Source organism: Oncorhynchus mykiss, chromosome 11 (genome assembly GCF_057628025.1).
Source record: "Oncorhynchus mykiss isolate SJ-2025 chromosome 11, ASM5762802v1, whole genome shotgun sequence".
Classification (NCBI taxonomy): domain Eukaryota; kingdom Metazoa; phylum Chordata; class Actinopteri; order Salmoniformes; family Salmonidae; genus Oncorhynchus; species Oncorhynchus mykiss.
In genome coordinates this window covers 26,286,444-26,312,705 of record NC_143032.1, presented here as the reverse complement: position 1 = coordinate 26,312,705, position 26,262 = coordinate 26,286,444, and the positions used below count along the sequence as shown (strand labels likewise).

The window sequence follows — 26,262 nt, the reverse complement described above, 5'->3', positions numbered from 1 at the left end:
GGGAAGAAAGGAGTGAGGGAGGAAGGGATCCTGGAGAGTGTGGTAAAAGAGGTTAAAGAGAGAGAGAGAGATGCTCACTCAGTTCTGCATACAGAATGACAAGTCACCCAGACACATTCCTTTCCCCTTGAGCAGCTCTGAATGAACCAACCCACCTACCTACCTACCTACCTACCGTCAAGGTCAATAACACAACGTTTCTCAATTCAACGACGGCCTCAGCAACTAGGCCTGTTGGGGGCTGGGAGGGAAGGAGGGAGATGTAGCTTGTTTGTTTGCTTGACTGAGCATAAGAAGAAAGCAAACCATGCTTGATTGATCAACATGTGCTCTGACTCACAGCACAAGCTAGTATCTTTCAAAATCAGTCTAGGGAGAGATGGTGAGCTAAGCCACGCTAAGCTGGCTAACCAGGAGAGAGGCCTGGATGGGAGCAGCTCAGTGCTGGGTAGTTAATTAAGCGAGGAAAGCTAATTTGAGACTAAGGCTGTATTGTAGTGCTGTATGTGACTCTCTCTCAGCAGAACTCTGTCTCTTGTGAGCTGCCATTTACATTATAAGGTAATTACGCAGAGGAGAGCAGATGCCCCCCTTGACAGAGAGGAGAGACAATGTGGCATTGCTTTTCGTAAAAATAATCCTCTATTTTGAACACACAGCAGCACCTACTGGCCAGGTCCACCAGTTAGGTTAAAAACCCATTGAGAAAAGAAAGAAGAAGAAAGAGAGAGAGAGAGAGAGAGAAGAGAGGAGAGCGAGAGAGAGAAGAGAGGATAGAGAGAGAGAAGAGAGGATAGAGAGAGAAGAGAGGAGAGAGAGAGCGTGAGAGAGAGAAAGAGAGGAGAGAGAGAGAAGAGAGGAGAGAGAGAGAGAAGAGAGGATAGAGAGAGAGAAGAGAGGAGAGAGAGAGAAAGAGGAGAGAGCGAGAGAGAGAGAGAGAGAGAGAGAGAGAGAAGAGAGGAGAGAGAGCGAGAGAGAGAGAGAGAGAAAGAGAGGAGAGAGAGAAGAGAGGAGAGAGAGAGAAGAGAGGATATAGAGAGAGAAGAGAGGAGAGAGAGAGAAGAGAGGAGAGAGAGAGCGAGAGAGAGAGAGAGAAAGAGGAGAGAGAGCGAGAGAGAGGGAGAGAAAGAGAGGAGAGAGAGAGAAGAGAGGAGAGAGAGAGAGAAGAGAGGATATAGAGAGAGAAGAGAGGAGAGAGAGAGAAGAGAGGAGAGAGAGAGAGAAAGAGGAGAGAGAGAGCGAGAGAGAGGATAGAGAGAGAGAGGAGAGAGCGAGAGAGAGAGAAGAGAGGATAGAGAGAGAGAAGAGAGGAGAGAGAGAGCGAGAGAGAGAGAGAAAGAGAGGAGAGAGGGAGAAATAGAGGAGAGAGCGAGAGAGAGAGAGAGAGAGAAAGAGAGGAGAGAGAGAAGAGAGGAGAGAGAGAGAAGAGAGGATATAGAGAGAGAAGAGAGGAGAGAGAGAGAAGAGAGGAGAGAGAGAGCGAGAGAGAGAGAGAGAAAGAGGAGAGAGAGAGCGAGAGAGAGGGAGAGAAAGAGAGGAGAGAGAGAGAAGAGAGGAGAGAGAGAGAGAAGAGAGGATATAGAGAGAAGAGAGGAGAGAGAGAGAAGAGAGGAGAGAGAGAGCGAGAGAGAGAGAGAGAAAGAGGAGAGAGGGAGAGGATAGAGAGAGAGAGGAGAGAGCGAGAGAGAGAGGAGAGAGGATAGAGAGAGAGAAGAGAGGAGAGAGAGAGAGAAAGAGAGGAGAGAGGGAGAGAGAGAGGGAGAGAGGAGAAAGAGAGAGAGAGAGGAGAGAGAGAGAAGAGAGGAGAGAGAGAGAGGAGAGAGGAGAGAGAGAGAAGAGAGGAGAGAGAGCGAGAGAAACAGAGAGAGAGAGAGAGAGAGAGAGAGAGAGAGAGAGAGAGAGAGAAGAGAGGAGAGAGAGCGAGACAAACAGAGAGAGGGAGTGTGCGCACATTTGGCAAATCTTTACTGAGAGAAAATGTAATTCCTTTTGTCTGCTTCACACTAAATGAAGTGAGAGCTACGGGACAAGTGCAAACCCTGCTTTGTAGACACTAGATACCAACCAATAATTGATTTCATTGGTTTGGAATGTGGGAGCATCCTCCCTCTTCACTCCCACTATCTCTGCAGTATACCTCCCCATGACCTGCCGATCATCACATATCCATTCTGATAGATCAGCTGATCGTGAACACACACGCAGACACACCCACACACATGCACACAGAGACACACACACACACACACGCACAAAGACACACACATACACATGAAAAGGCGTGCAAACACGCACATACTGTACACACACACACACGCACACACACACACCACCGATTGCGCTGCCAAAGAATCCCTGTGCAACCACACACCACCTGTAATTACAATTCTCTATGCAACACACACCTACATCTGCAGGGCCAGGAAAAGGTTACACTCAGCTAATAGAGAAACCGATATATTGCATATTGAGACAGAACAGACATGGAAAGAGAGGGGGAAGGGTGGTACAGTTCGAGGGGGGGGGGGTATGTATAGACAAAGGGGAGAAGAGGAGGAGAAGACTGTGATTCACCTGTTTCCATAGCATTCAGTAAAAGGTTCCATTCAGTAAATGCTGCCTGTTATGTATAAAGTATTTGATCTGCTCTGGTTGCACCTGACTGAGCTAACAGTGCCTGCAGCATGCCATAGGGTTCTCAGGCTGTGTGGGCTCCACAACAACCCATACTTAACCTCACAACATATCTGACCACCTTAACTAAGTAAACGCTCATTTCAACCTCCGATGGCCCGGTAACTTGCTCGACCACGAACAATTGGAGTGAAAGGTCATATTCAAGTCCACGATGGTGTACCCATACTAAATAACTCTCCAACATACAAAGGTTAATGCCTGGAGAGAGATGACAGTATGGACTCTGAAACATTAGATTCTTCTTTATTAAATTAAGCGTCTTTGATCTACTAGGGGAAATAATGAAACAAACGTGATCTGAGACCTTCCGTCTCACTACTCGCTCATGCAGACAGCAGGGCAGGGGAGCATTTTGTTTTCAGATAGGAAGAAATAAACCCCGCAAGGTGGTGCAGCTCCATTCAAGAGCAAAGCACATGAACATTCTCCTGGCTGGCACTCTGACCAGAGCTTATATCAGATTCTCCTCTTTCTTTTGGCTCTCTCGCCCTTCATTTAACACTGTATCTATATGACCACTGAAGGGCTGGACAGTCAGAGAGGAAGGATGGACGGACTAATAGTTTTTTTTTATACTTCCTAACATATTTAAATGCACAATTTCAAAGTTAGGCTGATCCTTCCGTGGGCCTAACCGAGATGTGATTGGGTTGAATATGTACATTATTGACACCATGTGTTAGTCCCACCCCTGTGTAGAGTTCATAAAGGCTGTCAGATAGTCTGAGCCACTGTGAAGGAGAAGCACTCAGCCGGGCCATCTCTCGCTCTTTCTTTCTCCCTCTCCCTCTCCACTCTGCAAGTCAGTAGATACCATTAGCATTCATCAACAGGGATAATGGGGCAGCGTTAACGACAGCTGTTTATTTAAAGAATAACTCATAAGGCCTTGGCGTTTATGGCTTGATAAAGAGATGCGATTTACAATAAGCTCTACATAATGCTCTGGGAAGTGCTTCCCAAGGGCCTGGATGGAAGCATTTGACACTGCTGTACTGTATAGCCACACAAGCAAAGCATGTGTGCAAATTTAGAGTACACAGAGGCATAGACACAGACAAACAAATCCCATTCAACAAAAGTGAGCTATACTGTAGCATAGTTATAAATTCCTGCTGTTTTTAACAGGAATCTATCCCTTCCCATGTCTGAGGAAAGTGACCTATTTTAAAGGGCCAGTCTCTTGCTTCATGGCCACTCTAAAAGGCCAGTATATGTCCCAAATAACACCCTATTACCTACATATGGCACTACTTTTGACCAAAACCCTAAGTTTGTGCTATTTAGGGAATAGAATGATGCAGGCCGAGTCGGTTGCTTCTTGAATGAACATACTTCCTGTTTAAAGGGAGAGTAGAGGAGCCACACAACGCCTCTGTGTCCGTGTCTGACTGAACAGAATAGAACAGCATCTCTAATTCATAATAAGAGTGGGAAGGAAGGGCTGATTAAAAATGCATTATAAAGTGGCACTTTATACGAAATGGTTTAGGACACAGCGGAACGGAGTGTAAGTTGTTCAACAGACTGGGGCCCTCGTCCCAAATGGCCCCCTATTCCCTATATAGCACACTACTTTCGACCAGGGCTTTGGTCAAAGGGTGAGCACTATGTAGGGAATATAGTGCCATTTGTTAAGAAGCCAGGGACAATTAAAAGGGCACAGAGGAAACTGTGAGGACACGATTAAAGCAACATTTCTGACCTTCAAAACACCAACTTAAAGATGATCTGTGAAACACTGTGCTTTTATGTAACATCTCAATATTAACTGATCTACTAAAGATGTAATGCAGAAATATTATCTCATTGAATCCAGAGTAAAAAAAAAAAGGTTGATTATTTAAGAGGAAGAATAACAGACGTCAGATAAATACATCATGATAAACAAATAATTGCTTTAATTTCACTTATTTTATTTTATTTGTGTATGTTTGTGTGTGTGAATGTGTGTGAGTTTTTTTGTGTGTCTGTGTGTGTGTGTGTGTGTTTGTGTGTGCGTGTGTGTGAGTGTGTTTTTGTGTGTGTGTGTGCGGGCGTGTATAGGTGTGTGTGTGTGTGTGTGTGTGTGTGCGTGGGTGCCTACTCATTATCTCCACTCAGCTTTGCCGATCATAACAGTGTGATGTTTTAATGAACCATATTTTTATCTCGGGCCTTGAGATAAAACATTGGCAACCACCCGGCCAACACTGAGAAACAAGGACAGATCTCATAACAAAGGGAGGGAGGCTGATTGCTAAGATGACAAAAACCCTGACAATGAATGTGATTTCAACCCAGGTAGAGATGCAACCTCCTCCGCTGAATTAAAACACATTGTGCAGTATACTGTAGGCAATAATACCAGTTGTATGTAGGTTCACTGTATCAACAGAGTGTTTAAACCAGCAATTCATTGAGGTGATTCTGGAGTCATCGCCATAAACGAGGAGCTTCCTCCAGCATCATAAAACAAGCCTCAACACTGATATTAAGATGCAATAAAAATATAATGCATAAATCAATAGTGTAGGTCACAAACAGTGACTGCTACAGCAAGGCCCTCCATTTTTCTAACGCCCATCCTACTCTATGCCCCAGAGCACTCAGGTTGCCACAGCCTCTAGTTAACCCAGAGAGGAGAGCCTGATGGTGGCGTTGGGATAAAGTGGAGTGGGCCTGACTGGTTTTTGGCTATGTTGCTGCTTGGCATGACTAGTGTGGAATGTGGAGGCAGGCGGAGCGTGTAAAGACACTGGTCTAATGCAGTAGGATGAATCCCAGAAGCCAATGCCGCCACCTGTTTAGGAATGGACCCCGTCATTCCACATCACTACTTTCCCTGGGAGGAGAAGAAATGGTGGAGATGGTGGGGATGGGGGTTGAAGTGGAAGTCAGGATGAAGGGAGGAGGGGCAGTTGGGGTCTGTATTCTAATGTGGTTTCACCCATCAGCCTAGGCCAACATCACAATGCATGATGGAGGCTGGATGAAATGAGGAGTCAGAGGGCCTGAAAATTGGAGTACTGCTGGAGGTCCTTGCATGTGACAGCTCATCTGGGTCACAATGCAGCCGTAATGGCGGTGTGGACTCCAAATGGATGACTCTGTCAGTTATGCCTGGGCTGGTGGGGGCTATGACTGAAGGACTGCTCCACTGGATCAGAAAGCTCCAGAAAAACAGCCCCCACTGGGAGAGCTGATTGGCTTCTCCATGCAAGATGGCTCTCCTTAATGATGATGCATAACCCAAGGCGGGATTGGATCCGGCAGGGCAATGCAAGGCAAGCTGGCCTACTCTATCTGGGTCTGCGTCCCAAATGGCACTCTATTCCCCTACTACATAGTGCACTGCCTTTGACCAGAGACCTATGGGCCCTTGTCAAAAGTAGTGCACTATGTAGGGAATAAGTGGCTATATTTGTTGCACGCCTAAGTGAGAGTCATGTCCTGTTTAAGTGATATGTGGTAGAAGTTCCCGAACAATTAAATCTATATAGGGGACCGATTAGAGTGGCAGCGGGTCTCAGTAATATGTAAACATGTTCATTTGATCCGTTCTGCCCTGTAATCACAGCCATTTTGGAAGCCTTTGTTTAGGCCTCTATAAGTGCAAGAGATTTAACACCAGAACCACTGAGCTCACGAGCTGTCCTTCTGATTGTAACAGTCTAACAGAGCAATTAATACATTTCATATATGCTAGCGCAACAATGTTATTTTGGTTATGGTAGAAAAAACTATTATAACACAATAGCATTTTCATTTATTTTACTGTATGCTATATGTAAAAACCCAAACCAAAAAACACAAAAATTCAGGGGATCAATCAATTTTAGTCGAGCAGTTCGTTTGTTACGACTATGAAACAGAAAGCATAAAGTGCATTCAGAAAGTATTCAGACACCTTCCCCTTTTCTACATTTTGTTAAGTTACAGCCTTATTCTAAAATTGATGACTTTTTATTGTTTCATCAATCTACACACAATACCCCATAACGAAAAAGAGTTTTGGAAATGTTTGCAAATGTATTACTAATAAAAAACAGAAATACCCTAATTACATACGGTTGAAGTCTAAAGTTTACATACACCTTAGCCAAATACATTTAAACTCTGTTTTTCACAATACCTGACATTTAATCCTAGTAAAAAGTCCCTGTCTAAGGTAAGTTGATTTCACCATTTTATTTTAAGAATGTGAAAGGCCAGAATAATATTTGAGATAATTATTTATTTTAGATTTTATTTCTTTCATCACATTCCCAGTGGGTCAGAAATGTACATACACTCAATTAGTATTTGGTAGCATTGCCTTTAAATTGTTTAACTTGGGTCAAACATTGTGGGTAGCCTTCCACAAGCTTCCCACAATAAGTTGGGTGAATTTTGGCCTATTCCTCCTGACAGACCTGGTGTAACTGAGTCAGGTTTGTTGGTCTCCTTGCTAGCACACGCTTTTTCAGTTCTGCCCACAAATGTTCTATAGGATTGAGGTCAGGGCTTTGTGATGGCCACTCCAATACTCTACTCCAAGCCATTTTGCCACAACTTTGGAAGTATGCTTGGGGTCATCGTCCATTTGGAAGATCCATTTTAAGTGCATCAGTCCCTCCTGCAGAAAAGCACCCCCACAACATGATGCTGCCACCCCCGTGCCTCACGATTGGGATGGTTAACTTCCTGACTGATGCTCCAATATATCCACGTAATTTTCCTCCCTCATGATGCCATCTATTTTGTGAAGTGCATCAGTCCCTCCTGCAGAAAAGCACCCCCACCATATGATGCTGACACCCCTGTGCCTCACGGTTGGGATGGTGTCTTCGGCTTGCAAGCCTCCCCCCTTTTCCTCCAAACATAACGATGGTCATTATAGTTCTATAATATAGATTCATCAGTACGATCTTTGTCCCCATGTGCAGTTGCAAACCGTGGTCTGGCTTTTTTAAGTCTGTTTTGGAGCAGTGGCTTCTTCCTTGCTGAGCTGCCTTTCAGGTTATCGTAGGACTCATTTTACTGTGGATATAGATACTTTTGTATCTGTTTCCTCGAGCAAGGTCCTTTGCTGTTGTTCTGGGATTGATTTGCCCTTTTCACACCAAAGTACGTTAATCTCTAGGACACAGAAAGTGTCTCCTTCCTGAGCGGTATGGCGGCTGCGTGGTCCCATGGTGTTTAGACTTACGTACTATTGTTTGTACAGATGAACGTGGTACCTTCAGGTGTTTGGAAATTGCTCCCAAGGATGAACCAGACTTGTGGAGGTCTACAATTTATTTTCTGAGGTCTTGGCTGATTTCATTTGATTTCCCCATCATGTCAAGCAAAGAGGCACTGAGTTTGAAGGTAGACCTTGTAATACATCCACAGGTACACCTCCAATGATGCCAATTAGCCTATCAGACACTTCTAAAGCCATGACACAATTTTCAGGAATTTTCCAAGCTGGTTAAAGGCACAGTCAACTTAGTGTATGTAAACTTCTGACCCACTGGAATTGTGATACAGTGAATTATAAATCAAATAATTTGTCTGTAAACAATTGTTGAAAAAATGGCTTGTGTCAAACACAAAGTAGATGTCCTAACCGACTTGCCAAAACTATAGTTTGTTATCAAACATGTATGCTTCACTCCACCAATCAGGCCTTTATGGTAGAGTGGCCAGATGGAAGCCACTCCTCAGTAAAAGGCACATGACAGCCCACATGGAGTGACAAAAGGCACCTAAAGACTCTCATACCATGAGAAACAAGATTCTTTGGTCTGATGAAACCAAGATTAAAACCTTTGGCCTGAAAGCCAAGTCTCACGTCTGGAGGACACCTGGCACCATGGTGGTGGCAGCATGCTGTTGGATGTTTTTCAGCGGCAGAGACTGGGAGACTAGTCAGGATCGAGGGAAAGATGAACGGAGCCAAATACAGAGAGATCCTTGATGAAAACCTGCTCCAGAGCTCTCAAGACCTCAGACTGGGGCAAAGGATCATCTTCCAACAGGACAATGACTCTAAGCACACAGCCAAGACAATACAGGAGTGGCTTCGGGACAAGTCTCTGAATGACCTTGAGTGGCCTAATCAGAGCCCGGACTTGAACCCAATCGAACATCTATGGAAAGACCTGAAAATAACTGTGCAGCGATGCTCCCCATCCATCCTTACGGAGCTTGAGAGGATATGCAGAGAAGAATGGGAGAAAGTCCCTAAATACAGGTGTGCCAAGCATGTAGCTTCATAGCCAAGAAGACTCAAGGCTGTAATCGCTGCCAAAGGTGCGTCAACAAAGTACTGGGTAAAGGGTCTGAATACTTTTGTAAATGTTATATCAGTTTTAAAAATGTTATACATTTTCAAAAATGTCTAAAAACCTGGTTTTGCTTTGTCATTATGGGGTGTTGCGAGTAGATTGATGAGAGGGGGAAAAAACTATTTAATCCATTTTAAATTAAGGCTGTAATGTAACAAAATGTAGAAAAAGTCAAGGGGCCTGAATACTTTACGAATGCACTGTTTGTGTGGAAATTAGTTTCGGTACAGGTCAAGTTTAGATTCAATTTTGAGGCAATTATCAGGGTGATAATCAACTGGGCACAGCACCTTCACTGTCAGGAGAAGGAGCGTAGCAGGCCCTACTGTCGGGAGGAGGCGCAGCGGGGGAGAACTGCTGAAAAAATGACATGCCCTCTTAAAACTAGTTATAACTCCACTTCTGTTTGTGACATTAAGATTCAAAACAACTGCAGTGTGTTATAGTAACTTATTAAGGAAAAGTCAAGGACGGAGGGGGGAATAATTCAAAATGGCGGAGAAATAAAACAATTCAATTCATGAATAGTCCAAATGAGTGCTTTAGCGGTTCCAGTGATGGAACATCTAATATTCATTCATATGCAGTAACAGACAAATGCCTAGCTGCAAACTTATGTCTCACTCTCTCTCCCCGTCACTCTCTCTTATTTCCATCTCTTTTTGTGGCGGAGGATCATTTAAACACCTCCCACACAGTCCCAGCAGCCAGGCGACTGATGTATTGACAGACAGGCAGACAAGGAAATAGCAGAAGCGGCAGGAAAGTGTGAAAGACAGAGATGGAATAAATACTTTCCCATCGAGCGAGGATCGAGAGCTACTTGGCCCACACCTTCAAGGTCATTTATGAGCTCCACAGAGACTGTCTGCCATTTTATTTAAGTTCCACTTTTTCAAGCGCCCTTTTCCTTTTTCTCTCATCCTTCAGTAGGAAGACCAGTCAGTCAAAACGAGAGACAAAAAAAAAACAGACATACTGTAAAACAGAAATACTGCAATGTTGGACTCTGAAAGCTCCATTGAAAGCACAATGTCATGTAAACGAACACAGAGGTAAGGGCCAGAGTTGGTTGGCTGACGGAACATCAATAATGTAGATGTTGTTGTAACACTAGGGTTAGGGCCAAAGTTGGCTGGATAGTTTTTCTAGTTTTCTATTACTGTTTGTGTGTGTGTGTGTGTGTGTGTGTGTGTGTGTGTGTGTGTGTGTGTGTGTGTGTGTGTGTGTGTGTGTGTGTGTGTGTGTGTGTATGGTCCTACCTGATCCTGTCTGTCCAGCCAGCGGTCCACCATGGGGTGGTTGGCGCTGAGTGAGGAGCGGGCAGTCTCTCTCTGGAACTGGGTGGCCCAAACTGCTGAATCACGTGGGAGACTCCGGTACGCATCTACATCCTTACCATGCACACGGAGGAGAGGCAATGTTTAACACTACATTTTGATGCACAGTACATGCAGTATACCGTAATTAAACAAAAGCATTTGATTGATACACAGTATATGCTGTATACTGTACTACACCAATAGTATTCGATTGATACACAGTACATGCAGTGTACTGTACTACAACAATAGCATTCGATACAAGTCCACACACAAATCCTAATTTTCCCTGCAGACATGGAGAGACAACATTTAACACACAAAGTCACACTATAATAATCTGTTAGTATTCACACAAACACACAAGAACATACATTATATTGTACATGTACTACGTCTCCAAAGTATGATGAAGTGCACATCGTCCAGCGCTACTTTGCGCGAGGCAATTCCATGCTGACAAGACAGATGAGATTGTGATGCTGTTAAATAGCTGTAATGTGATTGGCAGGTAGTCTAGCTTATCTTGGCGATGAGCCACACACTGATACAGTTCATTCCTATCCCAGTACACACACACGTGCTCAATTATTGTCACTAATAGCCTGGCCACGTCACCGGGAGCCACTTGGCGCCTTGGACCACATCTTAGCTCTACTATCATATTGAGTGAGCTTCCAAAATGGCACACTATTCCCAACATACTGCACCTACCTTTGACAGGAGCCCTATGGGTAGTGCACTGTTTAGGGAATATGGTGCCCTTGGTACGCAAAGAGAATTAAGAACCTCTCGAAAACATTTCCTGTGAAGGTGAAATCAAACACCCACGGGCTATGCTAATTAGATCTCCATTTGTTTAAGTTTATAGAGCAAACACAGGTAGAGAGAGGGGGGGGGGGGTCACAGTCCAGACAGACATGTCAGGCCAGTCTCGGCCTAGAAAACCTACAGGCCAAGGCTGCTGTTGGCTTAAGGCAGCACATGTGTTTGTGTGTGATGCCTGTCCTTGTCTGATACCGCTGGTGGCTATAGACTGTCAGACCAGTCTAGACCAGCGTGGCCGACCCACAGCTGCTCCGTCACTATGTCGGTAGTCACGAGTCATGACGGCAATCAAATTCCACATGACCGTTTAGTCACGGTAAATAGGCTTCTCCAAGCTCTGATGCTGCAGACGGTCATTAGATACCTACCAAACTTGCAACCTCCCTGGTACTCAGCACTCTATTGTCCTTCTAATCACTCTGACATCAATGCAAATGGCAATGTTGCACAACATTTCAATACACTACACAATTACAGTGCCTTCGGAAACTATTCAGACCCCTTGACATTTTGTTACGTTACAGCCTTATTCTAAAGCTGATTAAATGAAAGCAATTTCTCAGCAATCTACACACAATACCCCATAATGACAAAGTGAAAACAGGTTTTTAGACATTTTTGCAAATGTATTAAATATAAAAAACAGATTTACAAAATGATCCATACCCTTTGCTATGAGACTAGAAATTGAGCTCTGGTGCATGCTGTTTCCATTAATCATCCTTGAGATGTTTGTAAAACTTGATAGGAGTCCACCTTTGGTAAATTCAATTGACTGGACATGATTTGAAAAGCCACACCTGTCTTAATAAGGTCTCACAGTTGACAGTGCATGTCAGAGCAAAAACCGAGCCAAGAGGATGAAGGAATTGTCCGTAGAGCTCCGAGACAAGATTGTGAAGATTTTTTGTGTGACTTTTTAAAATCATAGTCATATACCTCATGCAGCCTAGCCCATAGGCCTATATGTTCAGATAATATTTGTATCACAACGAAAGTGGCCAAATAACTTCTTAAAATGAAGCACATTAATCCGCTTTACAATGGATGTACAGCCTGACTGGCATACACACGCAGTGTGTACGTTTCATGTTTGGGGAAGATCATTTTCACATAAAAATGCACCTTAAATAATCGCATTTGCGGTCCCTTTTGAGAATGGTGTTTTCCTGCTAATGGAACATTTGTGCTCATAGCCTACCGCGGTGTGTGGATAGTTGATCAATGTCCTGATCTCTTGTGTCAGGCTCATTGCTTAAAACAGTTTTTTTCATGCTAGTGATTGTATTAATTTGGGATCTATCGCATCCCACAACTGTCCCAGACTATGTTTGGAATACTTATTTCTCGCACAGAATAGGTAAACTTTTGTACTATGGGGGATAGTAAATTGACATAGGCTAGGGCTTTTGCAGTTCGCTAGGCCTATTCATCCTGTTGGCTGACAAAATGTATTAAAAATCAGAACATATAGCCCAACGAGTGTATCACAACTAAAATGACATCACTCTAAATGAAGCATTTAGGAGTATACCTGTTTCTTTGTTCACAGCTCATCACAGAATAGCCACATGGGCTTCAAATCGTTTGGAGAAAATATCCTTGCTATTTTATTCAGCTCTGTTCAATTGTATCCTTCATACTATTAAATAATATAAAATAATACCACAAAATTCTAAGCAAATCTCAAAAATGAACTAGTGTAACCCACAGCTGAGCTAAATGACTATCGCCCCGTAGCACTCACTCCCGTCATCATGAAGTGCTTTGAGAGATTATTCAAGAACCATATCACTTCCACCCAACCTGACACCCAAGACCCAGTCCAATGTGCTTCCCACCCCAATAGCTCCACAGTAGACGCAATCGCAATCACACTGCACACTGCCCTAACCCATCTGGACAAGAGGAATACCTATGTAAGAATGCTGTTCATTGACTACAGCTCAGCATTTAACACCATAGTACCCTCCAAACAGACCCTGGGTCTCGACCCCGCCCAGTGCAACTGGGTACTGGACTTCCTGACGGGCCGCCCCCAGGTGGTGAGGGTAGGAAACAACATCTCCACCCCGCTGATCCTCAACACTGGGGCCCCACAAGGGTGCGTTCTGAGCCCTCTCCTATACTCCCTGTACTCCCCATGCAAGCCTCTAACTCAATCATCAAGTTTGCAGACTACACTACAGTGGTAGGCTTGATTACCAACAATGACGAGACGGCCTACAGGGAGGAGGTGAGGGCACTCAGAGTGTGGTGTCAGGAAAATAACCTCACACTCAATGTCAACAAAACAAAGGAGATTATCGTGGACTTCAGGAAACAGCAGAGGGAGCACCCCCCCCCCCCTATCCACATCGACGGGACAGTAGTGGAGAAGGTGGAACGTTTGAAGTTCCTCGGCGTACACATCACGGACATACTGAATTGGTCCACCCACACAGACAGCGTGGTGAAGAAGGCGCAGCAGCACTTCTTCAACCTCAGGAGGCTGAAGAAATTAGGCTTGTCATCAAAAACACTCACAAACTTTTACAGATGCTCAATCGAGAGCCTCCTGTTGGGCTGTATCACCGCCTGGTATGGCAACTGCTCCGTCCACAACCCTAAGGCTCTCCAGAGGGTAGAGGTCTGCACAACGCATCACCAGGGTCAAACTACCTGCCCTCCAGGACACCTACACCACCCGATGGAACAGGAAGGCCAAAAAGATCACCAAGGACAACAACCACCCGAACCACTGCCTGTTCACCCCGCTATCATCCAGAAGGCGAGGTCAGTGTAGGTGCATCAAAACTGGGACCGAGAGACTGAAAAACAGCTTCTATCTCAAGGCCATCAGACTGTTAAACAGCCATCACTAACATTGAGTGGCGGCTGCCAACATACTGACTCAAATCTCTAGCCACTTTAACAATTCAAAATTGGATGTAATAAATGTCTCACTAGTCACTTTAAACAATGCCACTTTATATAATGTTTACATACCCTACATTACTAATCTGTACTCTATACCATCTACTGCATCTTGCCTATGCCGTTCGGCCATCACTCATCCATATATTTATATGTACATATTCTTATTCATTCCTTTACACTTGTGTGTAAAAGGTATTTGTTGTGAAATTGTTAGATTACTTGTTAGATATTACTGCAGGGTCGGAACAAGAAGCACAAGCATTTCGCAACACTCACATTAACATCTGCTAACCATGTGTATGTGACCAGTAAAATTTGATTTGACTTGAAAGGTCAGCATCAGTGGCTTGTAGGCTATGGGTGGAAATTTGGGGATGCCAAATGTGTTTATGTTAATCAACGGTCAATTACCGTGAGACCGGCAGTTATTTGCTTGACAATCATCGGCTGACAAAATGTCATGACCACCACAGCCCTAGCACTAGATACTCCAGAAAGTTCTCCCACTCCCGAGGGAGATCCTGTATGTCTCCTTGTACGCTAAAACAATCCATGTGGTTTACTCGAGCTGAACGCAGCGTGACCAAGGGCCACGGCTGAGGAAGGACAGGAGGGAGGAGGCCCGGAGAGAGAGGCTGAAGGAAGGGAAGGGGTGCAGACAGGGTCATAAAGATACGGGTCAGAGGCCTATTGAGATGCCCGGTCTCAATGATAACCATCACAGTCACAACACACAAACCGTGCTCCGTTCACACAGCACAACACAGGCAGACGTGAGACAAAGGAGTCCACTCTTGAATTCTTTACGACTTATAAAACGACACAGAAAACACAAACCCAGAGAGGCTGTAAATCGTCGAGCACGTATTTACTGCTGGCTCTGCTAAACCTGTTTAGTGCTCGGTGCTAAGCACAAAGGCTTAGCTAGCTTAGAGGAGAGAGGAATGGAGGGAGCAGAGCTGACAGATGCATTGTAAAGTCATTGAGGAACGTCAAGATTTTACAACGCTAGCTTGATGAATCAAGAGTCCCGTCGGCTATATATCACTATATTGAGATGATGTAGGAAAAATAGACGATTCATCTGTTGGAGTCATAGGAAACAGAGCAAATATAAAGAGTGGAACATGGCGTGCGACGCTCAAATCAAGTAGCTGTAGACAAAGCCAACGGGTCTTTGAAAATACGGTACATTTTCTGTCCATATGTTTTGGTCAGAAATTAGTCGGTAAAATATGAATAGTTTTGATGTTTTGTTAGCGTGTTTCATTTTAGATTCAACTTTCTGCCAAGATGAAATATTCTATAGCCAGAGCGGGCTAAATATACTGTATTTAACATCAAGTCATTAACAGATGAAAATAGACAAGAGGCAAATCTAGCAACAATGCAACTTACTCCATCTGCTTAAGCCTATGATATTAAACCCAAAAGTCTGTATTCTGCCACCAAATGAAAGGTACAATAACAAATGTATTATTTATGTCTCCGTTTTCCCCCCGTAGCCTCTTGGAAGCGACGAGCGGCGTGGCACTAAGATTATGGCGCCGGTGACAACTAAAGTGCTTTTAAATAGGATTATCAGCCAACGCTCTAATCATGTCGAGAGTTGCTGTGTCACATTCTGAGCACTCCATCTTCCCCTTCTTCCCTCCATCTCATTTGGAATATCAGTTGTTTCAAAGCACTAAAGGCTTGTCGGCAGCCATTTTGATCCAGTTAATAGGCCTAGCTGTTCTTTTTTAAGCTTCAGGGAGGATGAACCCTAAAATAATCTTTTCACATTCACTTCTGGTTCACATCCGACGACCCTCAAAAGTAAATTAGAACAAAGAATATATGCTCAAAGCTGTGATCTTCATTCTTTTCAATAAAGAATAGGGGTTTGCTTCCTAAAAGTGGTGGGTAGAGGATTCTCTGACCTGCATCTTTGAAGCTGAATGACATTTCAGGCAGGGTGGTACTACCAGAGTCGTGTTCAGTAGGGCACACCGTACCAAAATGGACAACAAAAACACACACTTTTTATTGGTCCTCATTTAAGTCCTGTAGATCACTTCATTACTCGCTTTTTGTTTATAAAGCTCTACGACAGAAGCTTCCGACCTACCTCATTTCACTGTTAAAATGTAAAATATGACACACCAAATCCATTCACAGGGATGGTTATCGCTTGAGGTTCCACTAGTACGTACCGATCTAGGTAAATCCGCCTTCAGTTTGAATGGCCCCCACTTTTGGAATAGCCTACAAAACTCCCTACATCTTGACTATCGGGTGCCTCTAGGACAGTTTAGGACTTTAATGTTGAATGAATTAAATGAGAATTGCAAATGTTTTTGGATTTCATGTAAAATGTGGAGTTTAAAGCTGTCATGTTGATTCTGTAATTTGTAGTTCATTTTATTTGTATTGATCATATAGAATTTGTTGTATTGCTGTCGTCAGGGCACCATTGTAAATGAGTAGTACCTCCCTGTTACAAAACATTTTGTCCCTACTGGAAATGACATGAGGTCATGAGGTTGGTATAGTTCACTGTACTGTACCAGGCTTTTGGTCCCTGTGTTCTGGCTATGGCTGTGTTAGGATAAGTCTAGGTTTTGGGTTACTGTACCTTGCGTTCCAGGCTGTTGGTCCCAGTGTTTTGGCTGTGGCTGTGGCTGTGGTGGTGGTTGTGCTTGCGGAAGCCTGCCGTGGTGGACCATCGTGTGGGGTTCTTACGGGATGGTTCCTCCGGTGCTGTATGTGGGTCACCCAGGGGAAGGCCCGCCAGAGAGGGGTCGCTACTGCGCCGAACATGGAGAGGCATGTCTAGAGAGAGAAGGAAGTGGGAGAGAAAGAAAGAGAGAGAGGGAAGGGGGAGAGAAAGAAAGAGAGAGAGGGAAGGGGGAGAGAAAGAAAGAGAAATAGGGGAGAGAAAGACAGGGGGAGAGAGACAGAGGGGGGAGAGAGAGACAGAGAGAGAAAGAGGGGAGAGAGAGAGACAGAGGGGAGAGAGAGACAGAAAAAGAAGGGGGAGAGAGAGAGAGAGACAGAGGGGAAAGAGAGACAGAGGAGAGAGAGACAGGGGGGGAGAGAGAGAGAGAGCGAGAGAGAGAGAGAGAGAGAGAGAGAGAGAGCGAGAGAGAAAGAGGGGGAGAGAGAGAGACAGGGAGAGAGAGAGAAAGAGGGGAGAGAGAGAGAGAAAGAGGGGAGAGAGAGAGAGAGAAAGAGGGGAGAGTGAGAGACAGAAAGAGACAGAGAGAGACAGAAAGAGACGGCGGGAGACAATGGGGAAAGAGAGAGAAAGAGGGGAGATAGAGAGACACAGAGAAAAGTTAGCATATCACATATTGTACAGTACACCTGAAAAACACATTAGCGCTGTTACTGCTTAATAAATATTGACTTACTCCTTGACTGCAAGTCTCTACACTACAGGGTCTATTTAAAAAAAATTTAACCTTTATTTAACTAGGCAAGTCTGTTAAGAACAAATTCTTTTTTACAATGATGGCCTATGTGCTGACTGTCACTGTATCATTTTCCACCAGAATACCAACCAGCAACATCCCACATAGTAACTATCGGGCAGGCTATTGTGTGACTGTAAAACACATGGGAAATAGGTGTGAAGCTGCAGTGCCTGGTCTTCTGAGCCCCAATGAAACATTAGACTGAACTGTGGGCCGTTTAGCTTGGCTGTGGCCCGTGACTACAGATAGTAGAGAGCTATTCCCTGCTTGTCCCTGAACTGTAATGGAATTCAACTACAGGGCATGTACTCTACTGTGTCTGCAAGCCGAGGCCGATCCCAGGGCAGCCAGCCATACACAAGTGTGTGTCGGGCTGTGACAGGAATTGAATAACCACGTGACGTCAAAACCGTTTAAATAGGCATACATCCATTTTAGGATTTTACTTGTATTTTTATTAACTTTATCTAATAGTGTGAGTGTTTACTAACGATTATAAACAATTGTATTGCTAACTTAGTCTGTCTATTAAACATTCTACATCTCCTCCTCTTTCCAGCTGTCGTGTGATGCTGGGGTAGCTATGCAGGGGGATGTAGATTGCTATAGGTTATGACAGTTCAGTAAAACAAATGTTTTGATGTGTGGACTTTCTTTTATACAGTCAATATTGGTTTTCTATGAGAAAAGGTTGGGATGTGTCTGACCATCATTAATTATTCAACAGCAGTAGGTTGTTCCCGGCTCGGAGGGCTATAACGCACTAACGTTATGTCAAATGGTCAGTGCGCAAATCCTTCCCAACCTGGCATGGTATAATTTGATACGGAATCGTCTCTTAATTTATAGACGAATCAAAGCTGATCAGGCCCAGGCGAGACAAAAAAAAACGGATGCCCTACTATTTCGCGAAGTAGAATAGTAGCACAGGCTACATACACAGTGTTGGCTGATGTACACTTTTATGGAAGCCTATTGTTTGTAAAACAGGCAATTTAGCTTTAATCCCTATCATTTGGTTACATTCATTTATTTTAATGCACGTATTAATTACAGCAATTTACCATTCACATTCTCAGAGTGGAAATGTTGTTTGCAGAGTTCACAACCTTCTACACTTATGAGAAACAAGTTTTGTTTTCTTTCAAACCATTATTTACGCGCTCCATGTGAGCAATGTGTCACGCCCTGACGGTTTGGTCAGGGTGTGATTTGGGTGGGCATTCTATGTCCCTTTTTCTATGATTTGTATTTCTGTGGGTTTGGCCGGGTGTGGTTCTCAATCAGAGGCAGCTGTCTACCGTTGTCTCTGATTGAGAACCATACTTAGGTAGCCTTTTTCCCCACCTGCATTTGTGGGTAGTTGTCTATGTATAGTTGCCTGTGAGCACTAACGTTGGCGTCACGTTTTCGTTTGGATGTTTATTGTTTTGTTGGCGACATCTTATAATAAAGAAGTATGTGCGCTCACCACGCCGCGCTTTGGTCCGCTGTTTCCACCTTAGACGATCATGACACAATGAGCATGTGTCTGGTTTCTACAGTTGAAGTCAGAAGTTTAAATACACCTTAACCAAATACATTTAAACTCAGTTTTTCAGTTCCTGACATTTAATCCAAGCAAAAATTCCCCGTTTTAGGTTGGTTAGGATCCCCACTTCATTTTAAGAATGTGAAATGTCATAATAGTAGAGATTCTGATTTCATTTATTTCATCACATTCCCAGTGAGTCAGAAGTTACATACACTCAATTAGTATTTGGTAGCATTGCCTTTAAAGTGTCTAACTTGGGTCAAATGTTGCGGTTAGCCTTCCACAAGCTTCCCACAATGAGTTGGGTGAATTTAGGCCCATTCCTCCTGACAGAGCTGGTGTAACTGAGTCAGGTTTGTAGGCCTCCTTGCTCGCACACACTTTCTCAGTTCTGCCCACAGATGTTCTATAGAATTGAGTGCCGACCTTTGTGATGGCCACTTAAATACCTTGACTTTGTTGTCCTTAAGCCATTTTGCCACAACTTTGGAAGTATGCTTGGGGTCATTGTCCATTTGGAAGACCCATTTGTGACCAAGCTTTAACTTAACTGATGTCTTGAGATGTTGCTTCAATATATCAAACAAATTTTCCTTCCTCATGAAGTAATCTATTTGTGAAGTGCACCAGTCCGTCCTGCAGCAAAGCACCCCCACAACATGATGCTGCCACCCCCGTGTTTCACGGTTGGGATGGTGTTCTTCGGCTTGCAAGACTCCCCCTTTTTCCTCCAAACATAACAATGGTCATTATGGCCAAACAGTTCTATTTTTGTTTCATCAGACCAGAGGACATTTCTCCAAAAAGTACAATCTTTGTCCCCATGTGCAGTAGCAAACCGCAGTCTGTTTTTTTTATGGCGGTTTGCTGAGCGGCCTTTCAGGTTACGTCGATATTGTCATGTTCTGACCTTTATTTCCTTTGTTTTGTCTTTATTTAGTATGGTCAGGACCTGATTTGGGGTGGGCAGTCTATGTTTGTTTTTCTATGTTTGGTTTCTTTTTCGGCCTAGTGTGGTTCAAATCAGAGGCAGGTGTCGTTAGTTGTCTCTGATTGAGAATCATACTTAGGTAGCCTGGGTTTCACTGTTGGTTTGTGAGTGTTTGTTTCCGTGTGAGTGTTTGTCGCCACAGTTTCGGTTGTTGTAGATTTCACATTATCGTTTATTGTTTTTGTTCGAGTGTTCATTTGTCTGTATTAAAAACATTATGGACACTTACCACGCTGCATCTTGGTCTGATCCTTACTCCTCTTCAGACAAAGAGGAGATCTGTCGTTACAGATATAGGACTCGTTTTACTGTGGATTTAGGTACTTTTGACCTGTTTCCTCCAGCATCCTCACAATGTCCTTTGCTGTTGTTCTGGGATTGATTCACACTTTTTGCACCAAAGTAAGTTTATCTCTAGGACACAGAACACGTTTCCTTCCTGAGCGGTATGACGGCTGCGTGGTCCCATGCTGTTTATACTTGCATACTATTGTTTGTACAGATGAACGTGGTACCTTCAGGCGTTTGGAAATTGCTCCCAAGAATGAACCACACTCGTGGAGGTCTACAATTTTTTTTTTCCTGAGGTCTTGTTTGGCAAAACAATCTTGGTTTCATCAGACCAGAGAATCTTGTTTCTTATGGTCTGAGAGTCTTTAGGTGACTTTTGGCAAGCTCCAAGCCGGCTGTCATGCGCCTTTTACTGAGGAGTGGCTTCCGTCTAGCCACTCAACCATAAATGCCTGATTAGTAGAGTGCTGCAGAGATGGTTGTCCTTCTGGACGGTTCTCCCATCTCCACAGAGGAACTCCGGAGCTCTGTTAGAGTGACCATTGGGTTCTTGGTCACCTCCCTGACCAAAGCCCTTCTTCCCCGATTGCTCAGTTTGGCCGGGCAGCCAGCTCTAGGAAGAGTCTTGGTGGTCAACACAATCCTGTCTCGGAGCGCTAGGGACAATTCCTTCGATCTCTTGGTTTGGTTTTTGCTCTGACATGCACTGTCAACTGTGGAACCTTATATAGACAGGTGTGTGCCTTTACAAATCATGTCCAATCAATTTAATTTACCACAGCTGAATCAAGTTGTAGAAACATGTCAAGGATGATCAATGGAAACAGGATGCACCTGAGCTCACTTTAGAGTGTCATTGCCAAGGGTCTAAACACATATTTAACACAACAACAAAAAATGAAAAATAAAAACTTTGGGGTATTGTGTGTAGATTGATGAGGAAAAATACATGTTGTAAGCTTTAGTTTATAGTGAAGAGAGGAGAGAGAACAGTACTGGGAGGCCTGGTCTTCTCACTGATAATGGCCTGTCTCTCTGTAACCTCTCCTTCATCTTCATCACCATCCTCACATGACACTTCTCACTGATCACAGGACACAAGGACTGAGTACCAAATGGTACAAATACCATATTCCCTATTTAGTGCAATACTTTTGATCAGGGCCCATAGAGCTCTAGTCAAAAGCAGTGAACAATATAGGGATTATGGTGCCATTTGGGATAAAGACATGGAGTGGCCAACGAGCCAGAGTAGCCCTCATACTTTAAAATGGGTGTTGACGTGGGTAGGATATCTTTGCATAAGCTGCGATACCACTCTCTATTGCTCTCCCATGCATGAGAAGGATTCTTGCCAGGTACTGCACACTACACCTGGCATCCCTGGTTTTAAATTGTAAGTAGTTGTGGGGTGAAGTGCTTTGGTCCTCCAAAGGCCATATGGATTTGTTTACGGCTTGATACAGTCCTGCTCGCAACATACATAATTATGCAAATACCAGGGCAACCACCTGTCATCTTTCAACAGATACTCAGACAGCATATGCCCACGTTCTGCCTCCCATCTGATAGCTACACTCTGTGTGTGTGGGAGTGTGTGAAGGTGCATGATTGATTCTGTGTGTGTGTGTGTGTGTGTGTGTGTGTCAGGATGACTAGGAGGCATGCAGAGAGAGAAATGGGTCTCAGCTATGTTATTCCTAAATTATGGCCCAAGGAATTCAAAAATGATTTTTAATACACGGTCCTTCCCTGTCAATGGCCAGTTCATGTCTAGTTCAGGGTTCGAATGACGAGCCACCTCGGAGGGATTGTAATTATATAACCCCCCCCCCCCTCCCCTCCCCCCACACACACACACACCCATTCCCCCCGTTCCACGTCCGTCCAGGATTATATTAAATGATTATTACCACAAGGCATAGACAAGACTGGAGGAAATAGGGAGGGGGAGAGGAAATGAGAGAGGGAGGGAAGGGGAGAGAGAGGATGATGAGAGAGAGAGCGAGAGAGACGATGATGAAATGACATTGGCGTGCATGGACTTGGCCTCAATAAATGATGTTACAAATTGCTGTGGCAAGGACTCATATTAGTGAGCTTTGACATACTGTATATTATACAAGCACATCCATAATAGACCTTTGATGCAGAGAGGGATATTGTTCAACACCCAGACCTAGAAAGCCTTCATCTACATTGTAATGATAATCACAGATGACGGTTAGGGCAGGGCGATGACCTCTCAACCTACCCTGAATACTGTATGGCTTTCTTTCTTCTGTTTTTCTTCACTCCTCTCATCCTAGAGTGGGCAAAAAGTGGCTCTGAAATCCATGGGAGAAAGGGATTGGAGATGGGAAATGTTCAAATATTGACCAGATGTGTATGATCACTGTGAATGGGGGGGCGGTGGACACAGAGGGAGAGGCAGACAGACATATCTCCCTCTCTTTATTCCCTTTTAAGCAGCCTCGCATGAACAAATAAGAAATCTAGAGGTATATTACCGGGTTCAACCAGGTAGCTCTGAGCACAAAGGCTGAACAGGCCCTGTTCTTACAGAGCCACTCACTTATTTCATTCCCTCTCCCTTTGATGGCATGTTCACCAAACCCTTCAGAGCATGTCTAAAACCATATGTTCCACGACTGTAACTTGTGGCTTTACTGTGTTTATGTGAAGGTTTTGTCATGGATTCATATCTGAGGCCTCGCCAGGGTACTATTTTGAAGGTCATTTTCATTCCCAACAAAAGGCATTCGCTGCCCACAAGGGGATTTTCTGACTCTTCCTGCAAATGACGACAACATCCGTCTTAATGTCAACTCATCACGGCTTCCAGCTGAACCACTGACTGCGGGTCTGGGGCAGTGTTACATAAGTCATGCCAACCGCTCCTAAACCTCTGACATCACTCCCAGGCAGACAACACAAGCGCTGTGAGGCTTTACAGGTCGTCCCTGAAATGAGATATGATGATTTGAGCTTGTTATGAGAAAGTTAAAGAGACGACATTGATGGCAAACTGATATGAAGACGGTCAGCAATCTCATTGTTTCAGAAACGTTACAATTCTGTCCTCACACACACACACACACACACACACACACACACACACACACACACACACGCACGCACGCACGCACACACACATATCCATACCAACATACTCTAACGTGGGACCAGTGGAGGATTGTAGGTAATATTGAGTGGGGTGTCCCTGTGTGTTTTTGGAGGGCATTTTATCACAGGTCTCTCCTCTCTCCGGCGCTCTTTACTAATATGATATGACACGTCAAAAAAATCATTTCTGATTGGATTAGTGATGTAGAATAGAAAATGGGATGGTCCCATGTTAAATAACCACGAGGACCACTCAAGACGAACCAGGCATCGATCTCGGATTCACTGGGGTGGTGCACGCACACATGGCCTCTGAGGGCCCCTAACAAGATGAAGGTGTAATCTGGCCCTACAGTGAAGGGATTAGGAGCAGCCTAGGGCAGACAGGACTTTGTAGACCAGCATGCATCACAGAGAGGTCGCTTCTCATGGGGATAACCCCCATCTCTCTCTCTCTCTGTCTCTCTAGAGGTCAGATCTCATGGGGATAACCCTCACATCTCTCTCTCTGTCTCGCTAGAGGTCAAATCTCATGGGGATAACCCTCATCTCTCTGTCTCTCTAGAGGTCAGATCTCATGGGGATAACCCTCATCTCTCTCTCTCTCTGTCTCTCTAGAGGTCAGATCTCATGGGGATAACCCTCATCTCTCTCTCTGTCTCTCTAGAGGTCAGATATCATGGGGATAACCCTCATCTCTCTCTCTCTCTGTTTCTCTAGAGGTCAGATCTCATGGGGATAACCCTCATCTCTCTCTCTCTCTGTTTCTCTAGAGGTCAGATCTCATGGGGATAACCCTCATCTCTCTCTCTCTCTGTTTCTCTAGAGGTCAGATCTCACGGGGATAACCCTCACCTCTCTCTCTGTCTGTAGGAAAACACTAATATTAATATTTACTTGACTATTCATCTCCATGTAGCTACCAGGGGCAAAAGTGCAATTAAACATAAATAAATTAACTCCTAATGTGCGTACCACAAACAAAGCCTTACACAAATAAAGATTTAGGTTTATCTAGATAGATGTGTCATTTTTTTTTTACTGTCAATTAAATTGCGCAGTTTACACCAAGGTGAGTAAAGGACACCGTCTCCATCCCCTTCCGTCTCTCTAAAAACCTTGCGTTTGCTACCTCTCTCAACCTGCTCTAATAACATAGCATGGCACAATCAACTTTATCTTGCGGAGCCAGAGTTTTAATGTATTACTTGGAAGTTTCCAATCATTTAAATGGCAGGGAGTACAGTGTGTCCTTAGTGTCCTGCCACCGTAGATACCTGCCAGAGTTAGAGTGGCCCTGACTGGCTGCCAATGCAGTGTAATGGAGATAGGTGGGAGCTAATGCATGGGAATACTGATAAGGTTATGAAGAGGACACTGGACAGGGAAGATTGGATGGCTATCAGGCAGGTGAGGAGACATTTTCTTTTGGCTCCTCCTAGAACCCCCTCTCTCTCTCCCTCTCTCTCTCTCTTTTGTTCTCTCTCTCTTTCTTTTCACACTCCCTCTCTCTGTCAGTCTCTCTCTTTCTCTATTTCTCTCTCTCTCTCTCTTCAGATGCTATGCTGTTCATCATTGACTGCGGAATTCTAACGTGACTCAGTGTGACTGAGCATTGTCTTGTGCTTCTCAAAAACCCTTCTGTTTTTGGCAAAGAGAATTGAGAAGTTTGAATTATTCGAAGCAATGAATAAAATATGTCAGACAGACAGCATGCTTATTTAAATACCTCAGTCTCCTAGCCACATAGTCCATATTGATGTCCCTAGTGAGAGGAGAGGGGACCTCTGCCGAATATATCAGTGTGACCTGAATTCACATCTGCCACTGGGGCACAGAGGGGCCACCACAGGGGACTGAGATGGACTTCCAGGCTCAGTCCCAAATGGCACCTTATTCCCTATATAGTACACTGCTTTTTACCAGAGTGTGTGTCTTTCCCTATATAGGGAATAGGGTGCCATTTGGGACGCAGACCTAGAGTAGTGGGAACCAACTCAGGCTAGAGACAGGGAGTGAAGAATGGAGGTTTTAAATAGAACATTCTGGCTCTCATGACCAAGGGCTGCCTAATATTTGGTATCTAATCTGATGTAAAGTCATAAAGACAGATTTTCACAAAATATTGACCATGAATAACCAGCAGCCTTTGACCCTACAGAAAGAGTGGAAGATGAAATGGACAACCACTTAGGAGAGGACAACCACTTTCCCAATGATGTAGAGGCTCTGAAAATACACAAATTGGAAAAGTGTGATTGAGTCAAGATCAGCAAGCTGTAGCACTCAAAATGAATCCCATCCGACAGAGAGAGAGTCTTTACCGTCCTGAAAGAGAAGCAAGCCAAACGATTTACTGAGAGAGAGAACTCTCTCAAGCCCTTGGATGGGTCCGCCAAGCAGACATACACAGATGACCAGACACAACAACAACAAACTAAGGAGCTGTCCTCTCTCCCTCTGATATCTCTGTTGCTGCAGTTGCTCACAGGGAGCTTCCCAGACATTGGAAGAAAACGGTGAGGAGGGAACTTAGATCTACCTTTCCAAATTAAACGTGACTCATCTCGGTCGCCATTTGGAACAAAGGGAGGAAGACCCTGGAGAGACACGTGTGTATGCGACACCCAACAAAAGCAACTCCCAGCCTCTAACCAACCTCCCGACCAGACCAAACTAAGCCGATGTCCTCAGAGTTGCTAATCAACAAAGCAAACAGATCTGCAGGTCTGAAATGCTATTGCTATTGTCATAATGCTATTTTTCCGTTAGTAGTGGTCTTGAGCTACAGGCCTAAGGAAAT

General features: G+C 44.2%; 1 protein-coding gene across 4 annotated transcripts in view; it reads right to left on the bottom strand.

The window, feature by feature from the left end:
* LOC110535542 (partitioning defective 3 homolog) overlaps positions 1-26,262 on the bottom strand; it is a 546,846-nt gene that overhangs the window by 311,159 nt on the left and 209,425 nt on the right. For 2 of the 4 annotated variants that reach the window (XM_036935238.2, XM_036935240.2), the window contains exons 4-5: positions 16,677-16,873; positions 10,253-10,384 (exon numbers count right to left, since the gene is read on the bottom strand). In XM_036935238.2, coding sequence (XP_036791133.2) covers positions 10,253-10,384; positions 16,677-16,873 — 329 coding nt within the window. The remainder of the gene's footprint in view (positions 1-10,252; positions 10,385-16,676; positions 16,874-26,262) is intronic. The other 2 variants (XM_090189781.1, XM_090189782.1) reach the window with 1 other exon arrangement.